The sequence below is a fragment of the Podarcis muralis genome, chromosome 3 (genome assembly GCF_964188315.1).
Source record: "Podarcis muralis chromosome 3, rPodMur119.hap1.1, whole genome shotgun sequence".
NCBI classification, from domain to species: Eukaryota; Metazoa; Chordata; class Lepidosauria; order Squamata; family Lacertidae; genus Podarcis; species Podarcis muralis.
Window position 1 is genome coordinate 87,855,148 of NC_135657.1, and position 24,248 is coordinate 87,879,395.

At 40.9% G+C, this 24,248-nt stretch overlaps 1 protein-coding gene and 1 long non-coding RNA gene across 10 annotated transcripts in view; one reads left to right on the forward strand and one right to left on the reverse strand.

The window, feature by feature from the left end:
• The window catches only part of KHDRBS2 (KH RNA binding domain containing, signal transduction associated 2), a 347,577-nt gene that overhangs the window by 313,065 nt on the left and 10,264 nt on the right, over positions 1 to 24,248 (forward strand). For 3 of the 8 annotated variants that reach the window (XR_003705800.2, XR_013392343.1, XR_013392344.1), the window contains exons 9-11: positions 11,405 to 11,453; positions 12,201 to 12,380; positions 15,303 to 15,393. Coding sequence is in view for 1 of the 8 variants with exons in the window: in XM_077926281.1 (XP_077782407.1) it covers positions 9,247 to 9,344 (98 nt within the window). In the remaining 7 variants the exon portion in view is untranslated. Of the gene's footprint in view, positions 1 to 9,246; positions 10,232 to 10,706; positions 10,882 to 11,404; positions 11,626 to 12,200; positions 12,381 to 15,302; positions 15,394 to 15,739; positions 16,038 to 24,248 lie in introns of those variants that run through there. The other 5 variants (XR_013392345.1, XR_003705803.2, XR_013392346.1 and 2 more) reach the window with 5 other exon arrangements.
• Positions 1 to 24,248, reverse strand: part of LOC114593847 (uncharacterized) — a 196,991-nt gene that overhangs the window by 27,389 nt on the left and 145,354 nt on the right. The gene's annotated exons all lie outside the window — the stretch shown is intronic.

Consider the following 24,248-nt stretch of genomic DNA (forward strand, 5'->3'; position numbering starts at 1 on the left):
AGATATCTACCAGGAATAGTCCCTTTACACAGACAAAATTCTGACCTCAGAACCTGACCTGCTACCTGTCCTTCCCAGAACATCTAAACCCTCTGTTTTGATTTTAGAGAACATTTTTTTAAAAAAAAAAAGTTAATTTGGCCTTGAAAGTTTTCTAAAATCACCAGAAGGTATAAGTTTGGATTCATTCTGTTGAAGCAAACAAAATGCGAAAGAATAACCCATCCATCCAGCAAGAATAACTAGAAATTGCAAAAAAAGAGGTAAAAGATGCATAGGAAGAATAGAAGTTTATGCAAGTTGACAGTTTCAAAAATAATTGTATTTGTTCAGCTGTTGAGAATATATTAGTGCACGGCAAAGTTTCAGTTCCTTCATGCTTGGTTTAAAATAATGATTTCCTAATAGGACAATGTCAAACAATGATGCTAGCAAATAGAAAATGGCATTATTTCCACAGTTAGTGTTCACTAAGTGTGTAAGGATATGGGGCCAGAAAGATTGGGCTATATAACCTGAGTGGATGAGCTGTGTAGCATGCCAGCCTCAGCTTCTCACCCTACCTGGTTTTGCCTTGCTTTTCTTTCCCTGGGCTTTTGCTCTCTCCCTCTCTCTCTCCATTGAGATGCTCACCTGCATCCATAGCCTCATCTGCCCCAGCTTCTCCTCCTCTTCATTTCATTCATGTTCATCTTTGGTCCAACCCTGTGGCCATATTAGAAAGATGCACACCAGGATAGGTGAGTACTTGCAAATTGAGCGGGGTTTGGTTTTTTGTTTGCCCCACATCTTGGCATCTTTTAATGTTTCCCCCAACATTGTAATATAACTCCATTGCACTTTTCCAGACAGCAGCTGTGCTAGTTATATGTCCATACACCTTTGCCTCTGAAACTCCTTTTCTTTAGGCACCAAAGGTTATTGTGTAGTGTGTTGGCTCCTAGTAAGCATACAAAGGAGATGAGGTTGTGAGTGAAGACGTTTGATGTCGCGAAGTTGCTGACAGCAAGGCAAGGCAATGGTATTCTCACATGCTTGTTCTCGGACAAAGGGGACTTCTTTCCCAAGTCAACAATTGTAGCTTCCCCCAGCACAGCCAGTCTCAGAGCTTTCAGGTGGTGCATCTCTCACCTATGTCAGCAAAGCATTTCAGAAGAAGGCAGAGACGGAATGACAGATGTGTAGTGCATTGTTGTATAAGTGATAGGATCCAATTGGTGCCTTTCTACTCACAGTGGGGTTTTGATCCAGAAGAGGCATCCATTAACAGAAGAGGACAGGAGCCAATTCCTTCCTCATCCACCCCACAGCTCATGGTTCTCCGAGAGAATCTTTTCCTGGGCAACCCCCTAGAACAGGGAGAAAGGTGGTATAGGTAGCTGCAGGGAGGGATATGGGATTTGCCAAAACCATTCCTCCCCTTTCATGGCCAGGCACCTCCCTGGGATCAAATGTCCTTCCATGAGTGGCATAGTACCAGTTGAATTCCGCCCAATGAGAATTATTTGGTTTTCTGTGAAGTATATTGTCAGTGTTAAAACTACCACTGATGATAGCACATTTGTATGAATGTGCTTTTTTTTTTTTTTTTTTACTGTATTTGCTGTTACCACTGGCTGTAGTCAAAACAGAATATTAAACTCATATAAATTCCACTGGATATTAAGTGATTTGATATTAAGGAGGCTCATGCATTGTTACTTGAATTCGTCACAACACTTATTTGCAAGTTAGACCCATTGAGATTTGCTTTGGAGTAAACATGATTTGAATGGCAGTGCATGAGTGTGATTCTAATAAAATCCCAATGAAACCAATAGGATTTACTTCTGAGAAAATGTGCTTAGGATTGCGCAGACCTAGAAGCAGATATAGTAACTTCATGTTTAAAATTCCATGTCCCTAATTTCAGTGTTACTTGCAAAAAACTTGAGAAACTCAAAAATCCTTACTTGTGTTTTGTTTCATTCCAATTTGCACCAAAAAGATGTAAAGATTTTTTAAAGGGTGATTATCCTGCGCTGCTCCTGGTAGTATGCAATATATAATTACAGAAACTATTGGCCTACTTTTCTGCTTATGGCTGATCAATCTGGTCATCTCATTCATCTGCACCATCATTGCTATTTGTTGTTTAGTCATTTAGTTGTGTCCGACTCTTCGTGACCCCATGGACCAGAGCACGCCAGGCACTCCTGTCTTCCGTAGTTTGGTCAAACTCATGCTGGTAGCTTCGAGAACACTATCCAACCATCATTGCTATTTACATATACCAAATTCTTCAAAGCTGATTAGTCTTTTTAGTTATCCATGCATTCCTTAGATAAATGTTGTTCATTACATGGGGTGGGGGGAAGTATTAATGAAAAAAAATGAATGAAAAAATGAATGAAAATAAAATAGGCTTCCTAACCATGCACTGTTAGATTTTTTAAGGATGTATTATTTTACTAAATTCTACAGGGATTATATGCCAAAAATGCTGCTGCTGCTGCTGCTGCTAATAATAATAATAATAATAATAATAATAATAATAATAATAATAATAACAACAACTATTATTTTATTATTTATACCCTGCCCCATTTGACTGGGTTTCCCCAGCCACTCTGGGTGGCTTACAGTGCATATAAAAACATAGTAAAACATCAAACATTAAAAACTTCCCAATACAGGGCTGCCTTCAGATGTCTTCTAAAAGTTGTGTAGTTCTTTTTCTCCTTGACATCTGATGGGAGGGCATCACTGCTGGGAAGGCCCTCTGCCTGGTTCCCTGTAACTTCACTTCTTGTAGTGAGGGAACCGCCAGAATACCCTTGGAGGAAGACCTCTGTTTTCGGGCTGAACAATGGGGGTGGAGACACTACTTCAGGTATACTGGGCTGAGGCTGTTAAGGTCTTTAAAGGTCAGCACCAAGACTTTAAATTGTGCCTGAAAATGTACTGTTCTGGAACCTTGCTTGTAACTACTGTCTTTAAAAGTGCAATGAGTAACTGAATGCAGTTCTTAGTGATATAGCTAAAGTTTTCGTTTGATCTTAGGTTTTACATAACACCCCATGGAAAACTTGTCCTTTTTCTCACTCTTGCCCTCTCTCTCATCCTTTCTTCCATTTCTCTTAGTCTTCTTAAGAAATGAACCCTCTTTTTTAGTGTTTGAGTTTGTAGCCTCCCTAAAGGCCAATTAAAACTACTTTTCTCCAAAGATATACCCAAAGTACGGTGTGTTAAATCCTTCAGCATCTTCCCTTTGACACATGGTTGCAGTGGGGGAAGGTGAATAATTTCTACAGACAACTACCTGCTTCTGTACTCTATTTACTGCCCATAGTTAAGGATCTATGATTGTCTGAGGTTAATCAGAATTTTGAAGAATTCAGGAATGTGATTATTGGCATTTTGTAATTCCAGTCTTAGAAAGAACACCTATAACTACTCGTATGATATTTTATGAACTATCAGGTTTTAATTTTAAAAGTGTAACTTGGTGGATGATCAAACACGTTTTTGATGTTGATCAGTCGTCTATACACACGACTATATACACACAACTTTGCATTTTCCCCTCCAGCTTCTCTACCTTTTAGGATAGTGACTACGGAATGTTAGTGGAGCTTGTGGTGGACTTCAGGAGACAGAAGAGCAATGTCCAGCCACTTTTGCTTGATGGGGTCTGTGTGGAGAGGGTAACAACGTTCAGATTTTTGGGCATTGAATTACAAGAAGATCTGTCCTGGAGTGTCAACACAAGGGGGCTTGTGAAGAAGGCGCAGCAGAGACTGTACTTTTTGAGAATTCTAAGGAAAAACCATCTTCCGCAGAAACTGCTGCTTGCCTTCTATCACTGTGCCATTGAGAGCGTGCTCACCTATGGCTTATGTGTGTGGTATGGAAGCTGTACTACCCGGGACAGGTTGGGGTTGTGCAGAGTTGTTAAGGCAGCAGAGAGCATTGTTGGCTGCCCACTCTCCACCTTAGAGCAGATTTATGCCACAAGGTGCCATAGGAAGGCACTGGACATAGTAAAAGATCCATCGCATCCTGGTCACTGTCTCTTCGAGCTCCTGCCGTCGGGACGGAGATACAGGACGATGAAGACAAGAACAAGCCGTCTTAAGAACAGCTTCTTCTCCAGAGCGATCTCGGCCCTGAATGGGAAGCCTGGACTTTGAAAGTCATCTAATCTTCCTTGCTGTTTTATACTGTATTGTTTTAATTAGTGTTTTTATAGTTGATCTGATTTTGTGTGGAGTGCCCTACCTGGGTGGATGGAGCAGCCAAGTAATTTCGTTGTCCCCGAGAGGGGGCAATGACAATAAAGATATTATTATTATTATTATTATTATTATTATTATTATTATTATTATTATTATAGTGTTGCACAGTGGAAGGCTTAACATTTAAGATGCAATGCTAATCTTGCCTGTTTTCCTAGTTTGTGTTCTAGTCTGAAATGAACAGCCATCACTTAATCAAATTAGTTCTGCACAAAAAAGGGGGCATATTTGGGGGAGAGGCTGTGGCTCATCCACTTAGCTCGCTGTTTAAGGGGGATTGGTCCTGGTGGGTATCACAATCTTTTGAAACATAATGAAGACTTCTGAACACAGGTTTGTTTCACAGTCAGAATATGTGATAGCGATCCACTATGTGATGAAAGAAAGGTAATTTTAATTCATAAAAAGGGGGATTATTTTTTTTGCAATAAATAAAAGCAGAAAGGATTTTTTGTATTTTATAAAAAAAAAAAGTTCAGGCTGACCCACTGAAGTGAGTCTTACCATTTCCTTGAGTTAAGAACTGCCACCAAGTGTAAGTAAGTCGATGCAGTTTTTCCTTAAGATAGTCATAGTGCAATCCTATACATGTCTATTCAGATGTAAGCCATGGTGAGTTCAATGGGACTTCTGCCCAGGTAAGTGTATATTGGAGTGAAGCCTCAATCAAGTGTCTAGAAAGCACATGTTCATATCAATGCAAGTAAGTGAGTGGGAGATCCTCTTGGAAATAGGAATGTAAAATTAACATATATATACAAAGGGTGGAATTCCTAATGAGCCCTGTCAGTGGAAGCCGTCCACAGGGACTTCTCCTTGTGCAATGGGGCTCTTCATCTCTCTCCTTCTCCCCTGCACCCTCCAAAATTGGGTCTAGTGGGTCAAGAGAACCCCCCAGACCAGCTTGCAGGAAAGGGAGAAGAAGGATCATGTTGTCTGGCAAGCTGAAATGCTTGTGCAGACAGAACATTTGTCATAGGAGATATATATATATATTAGTGCATGGTCTCGACATCCTCTTTAAACGTGTGCAGATAATGCATCAATAAAGCAATGCTCCCAGCACATACAGGAAGTTTACTGAAAGCCCAGTGAAAGTAATGGCAAAGAGCCAATGTGAATTTTAAGTAAGACTGCTGAAATAATAATAAGTAACTGTCAATTGATCACAAACCAAGGAGGCTGGCAGCTAGTGATAATAGCAATTAACTTCCTATTCCCCATTTAATGGTGGGTTGCTGTATTGATTCAGTGAAAACACAGCAAATTGGAAGTATCCACATTAATAAAAGGTTTCTGCTCATGCATTTAATACTTGTGGCTTTAAAACAAAATCCCATAACTCTTGATTAACTTGTAGCCATGATTACTCATGTCCTTAGCCCTTTCTTTCCAGTTCCTGCAGCCCTCCTGAAATGATTTCATTCGTAAGCAGTTCTCTTTCAAGCTACTTTTAACTTTCTTCTCCCTTCTTTTTCCAATTCAAAATTCAAATCGATAAATGCAAGATTATTATTTTTAAGGGGGGAGCCTATGGCAATCCGATACCCACTTTTCAGAACACAATGGGATTTCCTTTTGAGTAGGCATGCATAGGATAGCACAGTAATCATGATAAATAGAAGCAAAGTGCTCTGGTTGTTCAGGAAAGCAAACAGCCTCTATTAGGCGATTGGGCAAAGATGAATCTGCAATAAAAGTGCCCTGCAGGAGAAAAGGAAGCAGATATTTGAAACACTCGAGGCAAGGAGTATTTTTGAAAAAGTTCATCCACAGCAATGAAGGAAAGGTCTAGATTCATAGTCACAGGGGTTCATAAGGCCTCTGGCGAGAACAGTCAGTCAACGGCTTGATGAGAATCAATAAGAGCAGAGGTGGTTTTAGGGTGGCATTGGGTGCCGTGCTGCAGGGGGGTTGCAAAACAATGCTGTAGAACAGAGCGTGATAGGTAGGGGTGTGTGCCAAATTTTAGCATCACACATGGCACTGCTGGTGACATACATTAAGCTGAAGAGCTAGATGTGTGAGCATAGGCAGCCCTTCCTTTTCCTGCTTTTTTGCTCTTCCCATTGTGCAAGCAGAAAAACACACCAGGATCCAGCCTTTAGCCATTGCTTCCCATTACATGTGAAACCAGGAACTGCTACACTTAATAGCTTTTCAAACCAAGCCAGGAGCTTGCTGTGTCTGAATGTTCCCCTCATTCAGAGTTAGAGCTGTCACACACTGATTTTGTTCTACGTTGTGTCTGGTTTTTTCAACCTATCCACTCCCCAAATACCTGATCCAAGTAGTGCAGGAGTTAGTGAAGTTTGTAGGATGAAGGGGATAATGGAAGTGATTCTTTGAATATGCCATGGTGACAAAGTATGAGTTTAATCTGCTTGAAATGCTGACAAAACTTTGCCATGCTAGAGGATAACTAATCTGTCTTGTGTGCCCTTACATTTCTACACGACCTATGCAATCTGCTGCGTTTCTCAAGCAGAACCCTAGCAGGTCTGTTATTTGCCACTGACCCATGTGAACAGACATCACGCACGCTCTTGTTGTCTAATTGGTGTCTTGACCGTAGGCTGCTTGCTAGTTTGTTCGTGCAGGTGCACAACTTAGATCATTGATTTGATTCATTTGGGAATGAGTTTGCAGACATAATTGTGCATATTTTACTTCCAGAGCTTACTAATCACAAGCAGTCTAACTCTCACCAGGATGTTGTGACCAACAGAGATTTCCCTAGAAAAATGCTGAAGGGCTAGTCATTGATGTTGTAAATGGTCACAGTGGCCTAAAATTAAACAACAACCCACTCACCCCACTTCCTTAACTGCTAAGCTTACACTTGCTCTTTGTATATAATGCACAGTAATATCTCAGGAAAATTTTTAAAGAGACATAGTTTAAAGCACAGAGCTTAGGACTGAAATGAACCAGTACCTGAAAGTTGGCTCCGGGGGAAATAAATAAATAATAATACTCCCAAGTTATATCATAGCCTAGAGGTCTCCTAATTTATTTGGCCTACCACCCCTTTTGCAGAAAAAAAAATAATTACCTGGAAATCTACCTTCTTTAAGTGAAAAAACAGAAAGATGTAGTGACAAATTTGGATAATAAAGTAATCACTATGATTATAACTGTTACATAGGTAAGCGTCATTACACAACAGATGAAATATGTACAAATGTTTTTCAAAACTGGACAAGGAGGTGGACTTGGCCCCGGGATTAAAAACCCATGGGGCAGACCCAAGTGAAGCCTGATGGCTAAGTCTGATCTGCCCCAGGGGCGGGGCTAGCACCAAAGCCTGCCTGCCATTGGCCAAAGAAGCTAGGCAAGCTGCGATCCACTTCCTGGGCCTGGGTGAAGCCTAAAAGGGTTCACCCAAGCCCGGGGAAAACCCTCACCTCCAGCACAAATGCCAGATTATTGCACAACAGATGAAACAGGTATGAATGGGTTTTGTTTTTTTTAAAAAATACTTCCTTTATGCTTCCAGCGCCCCTTATTTTTATTCAACGGCTCCCAATTGCACCCAAGGTGACTACCACCCCCTGGATTGTTCCAGCATCCCCCAGGGGGCAGTATCAGCCACTTTGGGAAACACTTTCCTAGCCCTTTGAATGTAAGAATTTATCTGCATGATTTAGAATGTCATCCAGACTGTCTTGGAGGATACTGATTATTTGGGTCCCATCCAGGCTAGCTGTCAATCTGGTTTCAGGACAGAAAGTGTCTGGTTGCTGTGGGGCATGGGCAGGGTGTGTGGGGTGGTGGGAATCAGCAGAGATGTTTGCATTACAGGGCCTGAACATTGAATACTGCTTCAGTAAGCCAATGAGCTGATGAAAATTACTCATCCACCACTACACAGAGCTAAACTGAGAATATCACATGCTGGTGTAATTCAGAAAAGTGACCATGAGTTCACTTAAGACTCCAACTAATACAGTGTATCGATACATTATTGTTAGGTAAAGGTAAAGGTACCCCTGCCCGTACGGGCCAGTCTTGACAGACTCTAGGGTTGTGCGCCCATCTCACTCAAGAGGCCGAGGGCCAGCGCTGTCCGGAGACACTTCCGGGTCACGTGGCCAGCGTGACAAAGCTGCATCTGGCGAGCCAGCGCAGCACACGGAAACGCCGTTTACCTTCCCGCCAGTAAGCGGTCCCTATTTATCTACTTGCACCCGGGGGTGCTTTCGAACTGCTAGGTTGGCAGGCGCTGGGACCGAGCAACGGGAGCGCACCCCGCCACGGGGATTCGAACCGCCGACCTTTCGATCGGCAAGCCCTAGGCGCTGAGGCTTTTACCCACAGCGCCACCCGCGTCCACACAGCGCCACCCGCGTCCACATTATTGTTAGTGGGTGATTAATGTGTGTGTGTGTGTTGTTGTTGTTTTTTGTGTGTGTGTGTGTAAACTAATATTTCATGTATATTGAGAATTATCTGCACACTCTGGAAAATTCTGTCTTAACGCTACTTTAGTTCCAAGTAGTTTCCATTCTACTGTTTTATTTTTTTAGTTGAATATGGAAGCAGAAAACACAATTCAATTACCCACTTTTGATTCAACTCCTGATCCAGTTAATGTACCAGCTGCAGAAAACGATATCCACCTTCATGCTTTAGCATAGCGTGTTAGAAACTCAGTTATGGCACGGGGTTTGGAGAGCAGGCCAACTTAAAGCAACCGTTTTCTTATGACTGATTGTGTTACCAGTAAATTGGATATTCATATCTTGCATCAAATAAGGGAAAGAGGTCTGTTGCTCTTTACTGAAAGCTGCCTTGGCTGGCAGCAAAATCTTATAAGTGTGATTTTAGAGAGGACACAGAAATGGATCCCAAAGCTGTCCTTATATTTTGTTTTCTAAATGCACAACGGGGAGCAGCTCGATCTTTTACACACATGCGTGCCTACTAAAATAAAGTAAATTCTTTCTTCTTATTTTGTCTGTTTTAGCACAAGAAGAGTGGGCCATAAGCCGTCCCATCCTAAAGGCACCACCTTCCAGGTCAACCAGAGGGGGTTACAGGGAACACCCCTATGGTAGATATTGAAGGTCCTCCTCATCTGTGACCTCAACCTTAAAGACAATTAATAACCCGTGATCTCCACATAAACGGCAACAAGACAAGTAATAGCCCATTTCTTTTCTATCCTAGGAATTACTGCTTATGATTACTCTATATACTTCTTGTGTTTACACAATGGAGTGACACTGGCATTAGTACTATTTTATAACATGGACTATAAAAGACCGTTGGCAAGCATTGGCTAAACCATTCAGCAAGATGATGTTTTCTTGGTTGTTCCTCATTGTTGTGTGTAATTTTAAAGCAAAACAGGACAAATAAGCATGAAGCTGCATCTATTCCCCTCCACACCCCTCCCCCCTGCCCGGTACTACTAAGGTCAATTTTTTTATTTAGGGTTGCTAAAAATGTAATACGACTTTTTTGAACCAGATGATAATCAAGATGTAGATAAGATGTTTTAACCTGTCTTTTTAATATATGTTAGTTAGATTTAAGATGTTCAATATTAAGTTTGTAAATTTCATTTTAAATGCTGTTTTAATGGGGTTGACAACAAGCGGCTACTGTATGTATGTAGCTAACTGAATTTGTCCAGTGTTTTAACCTGTATTTGTTTTGCTTTTTTATTTTTAAAAAATCACATAAAGTTCCATGTGTAAAGCTTCTCTAAATAGGAAACCATAATTTTGTCAAATATGTTTGCCATAATTTGTCAATAAAGCTGAAACCTTTTGTAAGAAACTAAATTTGGAATTACGTGTGTTTAGCTTTAAATGCCTGCTTGATTTCTTCTTCAAGAGATGCCTAAAATGTTTTCGATATAAAAACTTTTTTTCAAAAACAAAATACATAAATGAACCCAAGTTTGTTTTAAGAATATGTGCAACACTTTAAAAGTTGTATTAATAGCTTATGGTTGTTAAATAATTTAAAAGCTAGCAAACTAAACTGTGACATGAATCATGGATAGCAGAGACTAATGTATAACATGTTAATGAGAGAGGAAAAAGAGGTGGCTTTAGTACAATAAATGGATTTTTAAACGATCCTCTAAGCTTGATCTTGCTAAACACACACTCTGATTGACTTGTTTGTATTAGCATGTCTCTCGTGAGAATGTAATGGAGTTTAAAGAGGTAAGATTACGGCTTACCAGTGTTAGACTGTCTAAATGCTAGTTCTTCAACCTTTGAGTTTCCCCGCACATTAAATATCCCATTCAACATGTAAGCATTGCATAGACTCACCTTATTGTTTTCACTCCGAGGAGTGTGTTGACTGCATTTGCGTAGTTATCTAATAATTTGTCTTGACAAACCAATCATCAGTGTCACTGCCCAGTTGTTGCTCTTCAACTTCAAAAACTTTATTTGTAATTTTCAGTGCTAATTATCACCTCCCTTGAAGGCAGTTTAGAGGGCTGTTATTTCTTTTGAGAATATCAGACTTGATGGCTGATGATTATTAAGGAAATATGTCGCAGGACTCAAAGGATGACTAAACGTTAAACAGGTAACATTAATAGTAACTCTGTAATTTTGAGTATGCAACAGCAATGTTAAATATTCCAAGTGATTAAGTTACTGATAGTTAAAAAAGTAAACCTGCCAAAACATAACAAATAGGTATTATAGGCTATTAAAACAACTAATTAACATTAACTAGCGGCAACAAAATTATTTTACAATATATAACCCTCGAGGCAATAAACAGAACTAAAATTAACAATAATAGTAATGCAACTCTTGCTAACGCTGAATATATAACCTAAATTTTTTATGACAAAAAAGGAAGACTTTATAGTAGGGATACCAAAACTGTGAAATCTTTTAACTACAATTTTTTGTTTCTGGTGGCTTTTTGTCAATGTGATTGGTTTACTTTTTTGATGAGAACAGAACATAGGCCGGTTGCTGTTCATTTTGTTAAAAAAAAAAATCTCTTGCAGCTGGAGTTGCATGCTAACTTTCTTGAGTAGTCTTTGAAACATATGTCTTGTCAGTTGATTCTTTTGTGTTTATTGAAGTTGACTTAGCTAGCTGTACAGCTGTCACACTGAATGTTCTGTCTCACTGTTTCAGGAATCCAAACACAGTGGACAGCAAACCAGCACAGTTACGTAGTGCTCAGGTAAGCAATAAATACAGTTCTTCATCTGCACATGCACACACACACACCTCAGGGTAATTGGTTTTTCTTCTTCTTTTCAATCCCTGGAACTGTTGCCCATAAATAACCATTTGTTTTCGGTTTTTTCAGTTCCCCAACACCACAGTCCTGTGCACACTTAACTGGAAATAAGTCCCATGGTCAGGATCATGCTGCAAATGTGCACTCACGTATAAAATACTGATAGTCTCTAATATGTGCCACAGTACACTTCTGCTTGACAAGAAAAAGCTGTGGTTTGGGGGGGGGGGGGAGAGAAACAGAAGCAAGTGTTGAGTTGTGTGTCGAACTGCCCAGTAAACAATTTCTAACAATGTTTACAGTAGTTGTGAACATGATGCATTGAATTCTTTTCTTTTAAAAGCAGGAGCCCTTTATTTAAAAAACCATCATATAATTTTTGTAAATAAACTATCCATTGTGAGCAGAAATGCATTAAATATACTTCCCCCCCCCCCAGAAGACAGACAGGTTTGTGGATTTTATTATTGGTTATGTTTGTTCATTTTTGTGTTAGATTTATGTGTGGTAGAATCATCGCAATAGCTCTCTTTCATCTTTTTGATTCCTCTTTATTCCACTTTGCAGGTGAATTCATCTCAAATTGGCATGATACCAGTTCATGCCAGGAGAACTGATTGGTCCCCTATACCTACTGACAGATTTTGCATTCCTGGCATGACTTCTGGTACATGTGTTCCTCCACAGGTATTCCTCCAGTGAGGAAAAATTACACTGGAATTGGCCTAGGAAAGGTGTCGAACTTAGAGTCTTTCTTCCTCTTCCTCCTAATATACCTGAGGGCAAAGTTTGGATTACTAGAACCTTGTAGAACTGAAACTTTGCTGTACTGCAGTAAATGAGGAAGATTATTACTTCAACACGAAGGTTTGTGCATAAAGATTTCTAAATAACACATGGCCTTGCAATAACAATAGAAGTCAACTTTACAGAATATCTCTCGTGAAAGTGGGGCTATTGTTTTTGGTTTCCCCCCAATTCATAGCTTAGTCGTAAAGAGTCTCATCCAAGCTCACATCATGAGCACTGAGTTAATAGATGGTGATTTTCAGATTGACCATTATAGGAAGTTAACTTCAGGTCCTAGCTTTACAGCAGGGATAGGGAACTTGTGGCCTGCAGATACTGTTGGACTACAACTCCCATCACCCCTGACTATTGGCCATGCAAACTGTGGCTAAGCTACCAGCAACACCTGAAGATTCCACCCCTGGTTTAGACAGTGGTTTTCTTCTTCTTCCAGGACTTTTCTTTTCTCATAGCTTCCATGGTTGAAAAATCTTTTTACATCTACTATAGAACCTTAGTTTATTGCAGAAGATTCTAGGTTGTTTTCTGGGCTGCACAGACAATTTACACAAATCCCTGACAAATCAGGTGGGTATTGTCATTGCTGTACTTAAACTGAGAATGCATCTAACAATTTGCAGACTAATAGTGGTGGACAAGCTTGCACAACTGATCTCTTAGAAGCTTCTGAGAAAACACAGGGTTCCCAGGAGCGCAGTTTGAAACCGTTATTTTGACTTAAAGCAAATACTACATGACCAGCTTCAAAGGACAAATCGCAGCATCTAGCTTCTTGAATAGTGTCTATTCTGCACTCAGTCAAGGACTGATGGCATTGTTTCTCAATTAAGCAATAATACAGGCTTGTTGTGAGGAAAAGTAAGCTACAACCAGTGCTTTTTATCTGGGTGTACACAGGGGTATGCATACCCCTAAACATTTCGTGAATCTGAGTTTGGCCTCATTGAGGGGCAGTTTTTCAATATGAGTAGGAAAATGAGAGTACCCCTAAACATTTTTTTAAAGAAATAAAGCACTGGCTACAACTTTTAAAAGTATTCTATTACCTCAAGAATGATGACTTCACTTCAAGTACCAACATTACCAAGCAGCTCAGAAATGTGTTTTCTTTCCCTTTTGCTGCTTCTGGTCCTCCTCCCATATTAAGTGCAGCGTCTCTCTCTCCTGCTCAACTGGTGGGTGCCAGCTCCTATATTTCTGGCAGGGCCACATGTTAAAAAACTAACAACTTTTGCTAAATGTTTCTCAGGATGTCCTGGGCATTTCCTCCCCCAAACAAGCATATTTGCAGGAATTCATTTGCCCAAGTCTCGTTCATGTCTGGGAACAATGTTCCCCTTAACTGATGGCATGTACATTACAGTGGTACCCCGCAAGACGAACGCCTCGCAAGATGGAAAACCCGCTAGACGAAAGGGTTTTCCGTTTTGGAGGCGCTTCGCAAAACGAATTTCCCTATGGGCTTGCTTCGCAAGACGAAAGCCCATAGGGAAATCTCCGGGGACCTCTTTTAAATGCTAGCGGTGGGGAGCAAAGCCTTTCCCCCCCCTCCGGCCTTCAGAAGAGGTCCAGGAAGGCTGGCGGGGGCCGAAAGGCTTTGCTCCCCACCGCCAGCATTTTAAAAGCAGTCCGGGATAGCAGGGAAGCGCTTCCCGCTATCCCGGACGGCTTTTGAAGGCAGGAGAGGTCCGCGAAGCCTGCGCGCGCTGATCTCAGCGCGCGCAGGCTTCGGCATGCCGGCAACTCTCCGCAAGCAGCGGCAGCGCTGCCGCTGCTTGCGGAGAGGTCCGCGAAGCCTGGGCGCGCTGATCTCAGCGCGCGCAGGCTTCGGCATGCCGGCAACTCACCGCAAGCAGCGGCAGCGCTGCCGCTGCTTGCGGAGAGGTCCGCAAAGCCTTGGCCGGACAGCTTTTGAAGGCAGGCAGGGGGGACAAAGACTTTCGCCCCCGCCAGCCTTCAGAAGAGGTCCTGGACCTCTTCTGAAGGAGGGCGGGGGGCAAATGTCTTTGTCCCCCCTGCCTGCCTTCCTGGGAGAGTGGAGAAACGCAGCGTGTTTCTCCGCTCTCCCGGGAGGGCTTTTAAAGGCAGGCAGGGGGGACAAAGACTTTCGCCCCCCGCCAGCCTTCAGAAGAGGTCCAGGACCACTTCTGAAGGCTGGCGGGGGGCAAAAGTCTTTGTCCCCCCTGCCTGCCTTCCCAGGGGCTTTTAAATCGCCCGGACAGCGGAGAAGTCCTCCGCTGTCCCGGGGCGATTTTAAAATACCGCCCGCCAGCATTTTAAGGGCTTCTCCGCTGTCCTGGGGTTTTTTAAAATGCTGGGGGTGGGAAGAAAAGCCCTTGTCCCCCCCCCCCCCAGCCTTCAGAAGAGGTCGGGGGACAGACTGTCCCCGGACCTGGTCTGAAGTCGGTTTCTCTAGGAACGCATTAATTGATTTTCAATGCATTCCTATGGGAAACCGTGCATCGCAAGACGAAAAACTCGCAAGAAGAAAAAACTTGCGGAACGAATTAATTTCGTCTTGCGAGGCACCACTGTACTGTAGGCTGGGAAGAAGTCTAGGAGGTAAAAGTAGAGTTTGTAGCTGAGTTCCAAGAAAATGTGGATCCCCCAAAGTCCAAAGGCATATGTAGAGTATGTGGTGGACTACAGTTCCCATTATCCTTGAGCATTGGTGGTGTTGGCTAGTGCTGATGGGAGATGCAGTCCAAAACATCAGGATGACACCATTTTGACTACTGTGATATATGGCATTGCTCTACTGCTCAAACTAAGCTGGCTTTGTAAGGTGGTTGGATGGAAGAACCTGGAGCTCACATATAAAGTGCTCTTGGTTTTATGGAAGAGGAGCAGGACATAAGTCTAATAAATATGTTGACAAGGCCAAAGTCAATCATGATTATCAGAAGCTTATTTATAGCTGAGACAAGGAAGTAATGTAACAGGTACTTTAATCTCTTTATTGTCTCATTTCATTCATAGGATCATTATTGTTTCCAGTGCATGGGCTTTGGAATGGTCTGTGTTCTAAACAAAGACCTGACATTTAACGCATTACAAGGAACGAAGCAAGGTAGGACAGCCTTCCTGCCTAGAAGAATGTGGAATTTCATTAAGGTTTAAAAACTTTTACCAATTTGCTTGTTGCCTATATAAATATTTTAGAATTAGGATTGAAATTATTCATCAGTAAATTGGGTTTGGTGGCACTGCTGTACACAAAGTTGATTAAGCCAAGGCATTTGAGATGATTTCCCAAACCAATTATTTCCCATCTTTCTTAAATGGCTCCAACATAACACCCAATTTATTTAAACCATTAAATAGTTGAGACCTTAACTAAAAGCAACTCAGTTACTCAACTGGTGGGTTCACTGCCCTAATTGCACTGAAACTTTACTGTGTGTCCTGATCCACAGGCCCAGAGGCGTGAGTGGTTTGATGCAAGGATGCCAAAAATGCCGCAGTGGTCAGTTCCAGTGCTTTATTAGAAGAAAGTGCAAGCTTATAAAACCCTGCAAAGCCTTGCTGCTGTTACAGACACAGGATAGATGCTGAAATATGTTAAGCGTTATTTATACAAAAAGCAAGCTACAGTGGTGCCCCGCAAGATGAATGCCTCGCAAGACGGAAAACCCGCTAGACGAAAGGGTTTTCCGTTTCTGAGTTGCTTCGCAAGACGATTTTCCCTATGGGCTTGCTTCGCAAGACGAAACGTCTTGCTAGTCTTGCGTCCCCCCCGTCCCCCCCCCTTTTTCTAAGCCGCTAAGCCGCTAATAGCCTTTTAACAGCTTAGCCACTAATCCTTTAATAGCCGCTAAGCCGCTAAACCGCTAATAGCGCTAATCCGCTTAGCCGCTAATAGGGTTGCTTCGCAAGACGAAAAAACCGCTAGACGAAGAGAATCGCGGAACGGATTCTTTTCGTCTTGCGAGGCACCACTGTACATAAACTGGCAACCATAGCCCAGTTAACTCACCCCTGGGCTTAGAGGCCCCTTTCCAACTCTCCCATCTCTCAGATAAGGGAGTAGCTGACAGTGTAAGAAGCCTTCCCTCTCCCAACCAACTAAACCAAAACTCAGGCTTCAAGGTAAGCAGATAAGCAAATAGGATCTCATTTTACAGCTCACACCAGTTAGTCCCCTGGGTTATCTTGACTACCAATATGGCATTTACAGGCCTTCTGGGACATTTGCACCATTTGGTTCCACACTCTGTGTTAGATATATTATGGAATGTAGTTTCCAATGTAGTTTCCAATCTTGTTAAGTATTATGGTCTTCCCACTTTGCTGTGCGACTTACTGTGATTGCATTAAAGTATGTATAAGTATCTGTGTGTGTGTATAAGAAAGCTCACTTTCATAAAGGTAAAAAAAAATACAGCAATTCCAATTCAATTCATAATCCTTGGTATTTATTAGTTTGAAGGTTTATTTTGGTTACACAAATCTTGTGAAAAGGGCCCATTTACTGCTTGTAGCAAAGAAAAACTGAAACACCTTTGGCATCTTACATTTAATCTTGTCATGAGGAAAGCACCATGCTTCAGATTCAGAAAGCATGAAGGCACTTTCCGGCTTTGGCTCTTTAATCTGTAAATCACAACGGAGGTTTATAGAACAAAGGCCAATTTTAGACCTAAGCAAGCAAAATATACAGCACGCATTCATGCACTAAGATATCAAATGGAGTGAAAAGTTGATTGGACATCAAACCTTACCTATCCAGAACGAAGTTGCCAAGTTACTTTATGTCCTGTCAGAGGATGGTTATTGTCTTATGAAACCATTTGAATATTTAAATAGGTCTCTGAGGGAATTAGAGGAGGATTCCCATTTTACTGTTGGTTTGTTTATGGTGTTAAACCACCTGCCATACAAATATATGGTCAGAGCAGTTCACAATAATTTTAATGCAAGGCTACGTAAGACCTACAGAAATCTTGACCATGGTTTTATATATTGTGTGTTTTGTTTCCTGAAGTAGACCTTGGGTTGTTGGTTCCCTCCTGCCATGCACCTATGATTCAGTAAGAAACATAGGGAAGCATTCAAAATTGTATTTCCTCCACCTTTAACATTTTAGTGTTCTGTGTCTACCACCTTCTCCTGCTGCCTTTATTGAAACAGGGTGATGTACATGCATGTCTGAATCAGACTCAATAGGAATCTCTAGCATTAGTGGGAGGTAAACTGAGGTCTAACACATCCTGATTATGCCAGTTTTCACTGGTTACAGAGAGACTGATTTCTGATAAATGCATTTAGGAATAGATTGGAAGAAACAGGTAATTAAGTACTGTATAGATTCTGGAATTTGCATTTTCATTTATAAATATTTTATTTCCTATTACCTGTAGCTTGTCATGTTTGGGGATTTTTCCTTGACCTTTCCAATAACCTTCCCTTGTCAAATGGATAAACCAATTAGAAGGGTTCCCACCCCACTTTTGTTATGCTTTACATATGGGAGAACATTCTTTGACACATGCTAGCTGCCAAATATAGCCAAGGACATTCTCATTCAAATGATGAGCCCTGATAAGATGGTTTGCTAATAGTGTTTTAAAGTGGTTGTTTTCAAAATCCTGTTTGACACTTTCTAAGGATGTTTAATCACCATATGAGAAGGCACAATGTAAACATGTAATCAGAAGAATATTACATTATGTTTTACTCTGTTTTAGTAAAGACTATTTTGTAATCACAGATTTAGAGTTCAGTTTTAAACCTGCACATTGGACATACAGATAGAACAAACTCAAGCAGTCAAAAGCCATGCCTCAATATTGGCCTTCCTTTGGGATACCATTTACAAGTGACAAGAGTGTGTCAAGTTTGCCGTGTATTGATTCAAAAACCCATTCCATCCTATTTCCACAATAATCTAGATATTTAAATAATAATCTTAGTGTGGATGAAAAACAGTAAGTATATTCACGTCAGGCACTTTTAGCCCACTCTTTATTAAAATCAATCCCACAGCAGGTTACAACAGGTAACTCTTAATACATATTCAACAAGGAAAACCATCAAAAAACTAATCAAAACAATCACAAACAAATCAACATCAGCCTGAGTAGACTCCCCCTTCCTTCCAGCTAAATTAACCAATTGCCTGAGTAAATGCATGTGTCCTTAAAAGGTGTCTAAAACCCACCAGGGTCAGCACTGATTGAATATGCGAAGGGAGGGCATGCCAAAATTGCAGTGCTACTACTGAGAACACTCTCTATCTTTTAACACATTTGCTAAAAAAACACACACCAAAAATCTATATATTTTCTCTCAAGGCATGCATATCTGAGCATATTAACCTGAGGTTGTGCATTTTGGCATGTTTCTGAGCAGAGAACTATATTGCCACATTTGGAGAAGTGTAGAATCCGAGGGAGAACTGCTTTCCACTCCACACATTATTCCAAGAGGTGTGGATCAAACCAGTTCTTACTGGAATTTGCTGAAAATTCCTCAGGGTTAAAAATAACATTATAAATAATAGGAGCTCACAGGAAAGGAACACCAAACATTGGCCTGCCCCCTCATCTTACATTCCCATGGTTAGTTTTTCCACAACTTAAATAGATATTTTTGTTGTACATATTTCAACAATCCCAATGTTTGAGAGTCAGTAGCATATATGTTGTAATGGTGGAGTGTTGCGGCAAGATGGCTGTTCTGAATTTCCCCCACTTTTTAGCAGGGGTCATGACCCTCAAGGAGTAACAATGTGTTCATCAAAGTACTTAAGTGGATACCAAAAACACAAACTAATGGAAAATTTGTGGTGATCTGTCGTGGAACAATCCTACTGAAAAAGATGAATGTGGTTATCCAGAGTTCATGGCTGGTTGTGAAGAGGCCTCCATAACAGTTCAAGCTTCAGGGCCCCCAAAATGTAGGTCTACCACACAGTGGCGTAGCGTGGGGGGTGCAGGGGGGGCCGGCCGCACCAGGCGCAACATCTGGGGGTTAGGGTTAGGGGGCGCAAATCCACGGGTTAGGGGCGCAAATCCACGGGTTAGGGGGCACAAATTACTTGCCTTGCTGACAACCCACGCTACGCCACTGCTACCACATACACACTCTGCTTTATATGCAAGTGGGGAAGAGAAGCAAACAACAACAAAGGGGGAAAAGACATGAGTCTCCGATGTCCCATCTAGTTAGCCCTCAGTCTAAGCCTGTTCAGAGTCTTAATCTGCTAGCAAATATAATTTATAGACAACTGGAATGATTTACTGGTATTTATAATCCAAGCTAGGGACATGATGGTCTTCCCTAGTTTACCCTAACCTCTGCTGAAACATCTGAAACAAGCATAAGCTTTGGGAAGAGCTTCTTGATTACCTGAGACATTAAGGGGAAGCCACCTTGAATTCCAGCTTCTCCTTGGATTATCTAGCAATATGGCACCTTGCAAGAAACATAGTCCATCCATCTTAAACCTCAGTAAAAATCATGTGCAGTTCAACAGAGCATTCTTAATAAGGGAGAGCATTCAAGTCATAGCATTAAAAGAAAACGAAATACTGAATTACGGTATATAAGCTATGTTATTACTTTGCTACTTGGCTTAGTTGGTACTAATAATCAGAGCTAGTAGATATACAGGTTCCAAATCCCTATCTTTAAACCACGTTTCAAGGAATTGAAGATAGCATTAGCCACATGTTTCTGGACACCTCATTCTTTGAGACTGTTCCAACAACTCCATGTGGCTGTTAGGAAAGCATTAGTCAAGTTCCTTCACAAATCTCCCTAATATTCCTCAAATTTCAACCCAAAGCTTCCCATATGAATAACCATATCAGAGATTCACACCTCCAGTGCCAGAGGCAAATCATGTGATTCAATTATAATGATATCAAACATCGACATCTCTCATCCAGATAACAATGATTCTTAACATGATAACTGGTAACTCAGCAGAAGAAAGTACCCTTCTGTGCAGGAAAATCTAAGCCACTAAGAGTACACCAATTAAGAGCTTACAAAACCGGATAAGATGGAGCTTATGAGATACTATTACACACATATTTCTTATAAGTTAATGTCTTGGAGATTGACAGGCATCAATACATTCAGGATGTTGTGTGCATTTAAAAAAAAAAAAAGCATGAGTTAATCCAAGCTCAGATGCATAACAGGAAGAATATGCATCTCCAATGCTACTTTACAGAAGGCAGGAAAGCATGGGGCAAGGAAGCACAAGACACTTGTATGTCATTACCTTAATTTTTAGGCTACCTCTACCCCATATACACTATGGCAATTAACTGTGATCATCTCTTATAACAATATAAGTCTTTATCATATCTGCAGTGTTTGGGGATTGTATTGTCAAGGAGACTCATTCCTTTCGTTTGCTGGTGATATTTCTATCTTTTATACTAATCAAGCAAGACTCCACAAGTCTCATTATATAGCAGGAAGAACATCTGCTTACTCACGAATTATATTCTCAGTGGATAATAGTAACTCATGCATATAAGCAGTCATGCAAATGTTTGGCCAGATGAATCAGAGAGGTGTAGGGCAAGCCAATTTTATAGCTTGAACACTGACCAAAGAATATTGCATGTTGGTGCCTCCTAAAGGAATCCTTAATCCCTTACTAGATGGCATATCTTTATGACATTATATTTTTGCATCTGCGATATAAAACTACAGTTATTGCCCTTGGTGAACAAGTACTTAATGACAGAAACAACAAATAACTAGAAAAATAATGGAGCACATCTGTGTGCAATACAGATGGTATTGATAAAATCATCTGCCAGCATATGAAACAAAACAAAGATAATGCACAGTAAACAAGACTTCTGAGATCATGTTCACACATTGCATAATTGAATTGCAGTGCAGTAGCTGAAACTATCATTTTATTCCTTAGCATCAATTACTGTGTGGTGAGTCAGCATTGATCACGGGTGCCCTGTATTCCACACTCAAGAATTACATTCCAAGTGGGCAAATGCCAGCATGTAAGGTATCCTCTCCTCCCCCTGAACCCCTAAAATCAACTCTCTAGTGTCCCTGAACACTTCAGAACAAGGTTTGATAGTGTGTGGGGGTTACAGGGAAAAGATGAGGAAGGGCAGGTCCCATTGTATGAACAGAAATCCACTGCTCAAGTGGAAGTCTATTCTGAACCTGTATGACTTGGGTGTAAATATGAGACCCCGAGCAATTTTTGGTGTACATCTTACCTACCAATCCCTCATCACAACAGAATGCCTATTAGCTAAGAAATAAACATGCCATCTTAAAAAAGGTAAAGGACCCCTGACAGTTAAGTCCAGTTGCAAACGACTCTGGGGTTGCGGCGCTCATCTCACTTTACTGGCCGAGGGAGCCAGCATTTCTCCGCAGACAGTTTTTCCAGGTCATTTGGCCAGCATGACTAAGCCACTTCTGGCGAAACCAGAGCAGCGCACAGAAACACTGTTTACCTTCCCGCTGGAGCGGTACCTATTTATCTACTTGCACTTTGATGTGCTTTCGAACTGTTAGGTTGGCAGGAGCTGGGACAGAGCAATGGGAGCTCACCCCTTCGCGGGGATTCGAACCGCCGACCTTCCGATTGGCAAGCCCTAGGCTCAGTGGTTTAGACCACAGCGCCACCCGCGTTCCTAAATACCATCTTAAGGACCAACAAATTGATCTGGCAAGTCTTTACCATACTGCAACACTACCTGTTGCTTTTGCTGTAACAGCCTAACATAGCTACCCTCTGGAAATTATTATGTAAGAGGGGGTTCACACATTGTATTAATTGTGCGGTTTGCCAGATGATGAGTACCACTTGATTCTAATTCTAATGCACTTAAATTAGCATTACTGTAATTGAGGGGAATCTGGAATATGAGGTACTTGAGCTTCTGTGTGGTTTACAGTTAAAGTAACATATGAACTAGCCCTCAGTAGGAATAAGATTGAAATTCAGGTTGAGTTTCTTATGTGATTTATATTACCTGTGCACTTTTCATAGCCTCTCTTACTGAGAAAGCATTATTATAGCATCAAAATGTTATGCAAACTGGGATTATATAAACCCTCATTACTGAGCCATTCAGTTCCTCAGCACTTAACATCAGTAAGCTGTACTTTTAATTAATCTTCTACTGGCATCTATCCCTGCAAAAAACCCTCACTCGTCCTACAATCATTTCTGGAAAGTGGGATCACCTTTTCACTGCTGATGGGCATGTCCAAGCCTACAAAAGGTTCTGGAACAGAACAGTAAGACATATTCAAAACACCAAGAAATATCTCTTGTCTTTCAAGCCCAGAATACTTCTGGGTGCTGAGAGAATCTCAATTAGATGAGCTCTCATCTCCCTCCTCTTTGCAATGCTTAGAACTCAACTTGCACTTAAATGTTTTCTTTTCTTTTCCAAAGTACACTCTGCAGAATGGAAATACAAATGTCCAGATATATTTTCGTCAATACTCCCCTTCTAATGCAACACTATTTGTCTTTTGATTTAGACTTTATTAAAAACACATTAAAATAAAATGCTAACATCAGAGGTGATCAATGAAGTAGAAGCAAGCTACTACAACCTAATTTTTCAGCAATGTAAACTTAATTTGTAAGCAATGGTACTAAATACGTCTACTCAGAAGTAATAACCACTGAGTACAATTGATGCTACTCCCAAGTAAGAGAATAGGACTGCATTTGAATTATTCATATTAAAATACATCCTGCTCTTTTGGGTGCTGGCTTTGTGCTTTTAGATTGAACCTCATTATGTTCTTTTGCTATTTCATTCATGCGCAGAACCATAGGGCAGAGTGCAAAAATTCATAGCAAGTCCAATAAAATCCAACAAGCCATGAAACAGTGAAATGGGTTGTCAGACCCAAGTCAAGGGTCAAGTTATCCAGTCCATGATATCAGACAGACATTAGCTAAAGCCTCTCTAGGAATTTTTGAGAAAAGTTTTAAGAATTCTAACTCAAATTCTCAATAAAGGAAGCTTCAGACGTGTTTTCAAAGAGTTTACTGAGAGAGACTGCAGAAATGAAAAAAATAATAATTGAAATTTATCAAGCTTAGTGTCCAAGAGAGATTGGAAAAGTGGGGCTGCCAGAATTCGGAACACCATATAGGATGTGGTGAGAGAGACTGTGGTTTTGTTTTCTCTCTAGGCTGCCATAGTGCTTAAAATCAACTTCATTTTCTCTGTAAGTATGATACTAGAACAATAGGATTTCTTTCAGAAAACAAAATGCTATATTCCATGCTAGACAGGCAGATCAAATCTGCATTTACTCCCAAAATATCACTTTAGTGCTATGATAATTATTTTTGTAAAATAAAAATTACTTTTTTTTGTAGTACCGTACATTGCATAATCTGAATACCATGTTGTGCTATGAAGTAGGAAACCCACCGTTATCTAGAACAAGTTTCATACAATGCCCACCAAATCTGTTTCTCAATTTCACATCAACGGAGCTGGACAGATCCAAGTTCTCTTTCAAAGTGAATGGAAGCATTATAGTGGTGGAGGAACTGAGAGGTGTGTGTATTGTAGCTTCTGCAGTAAATCTCTGAACAGGCCCTCAATAGAAGTGTTCTCTATGAACACACTTTAGCTATATGCCTAAACATTAATTTCCAATGTCCCTTCACCCTCTATTGTGACAAAGAAACAGATAAAAAGATAGTTCTACGTAGATGAAAGGTTGGGGGGAGCCTGCTATCAGGAGCAGGCTTTGCTCTATAGCTCCAGTTAAGTTTCTGAATAGAATGTTACAGTACAGCATACAGTTGAATAAAGATTGTGCCTGTCCCTCACTTCAAACCCTTGTCTTAGGCACCAGGACTTTGGGATCCTTTAATGTCTCCTTCACAAGCAAATAATTGCAGTTCACTTTAATGGGCTAAAATACCAGGGACACTTGCACAAT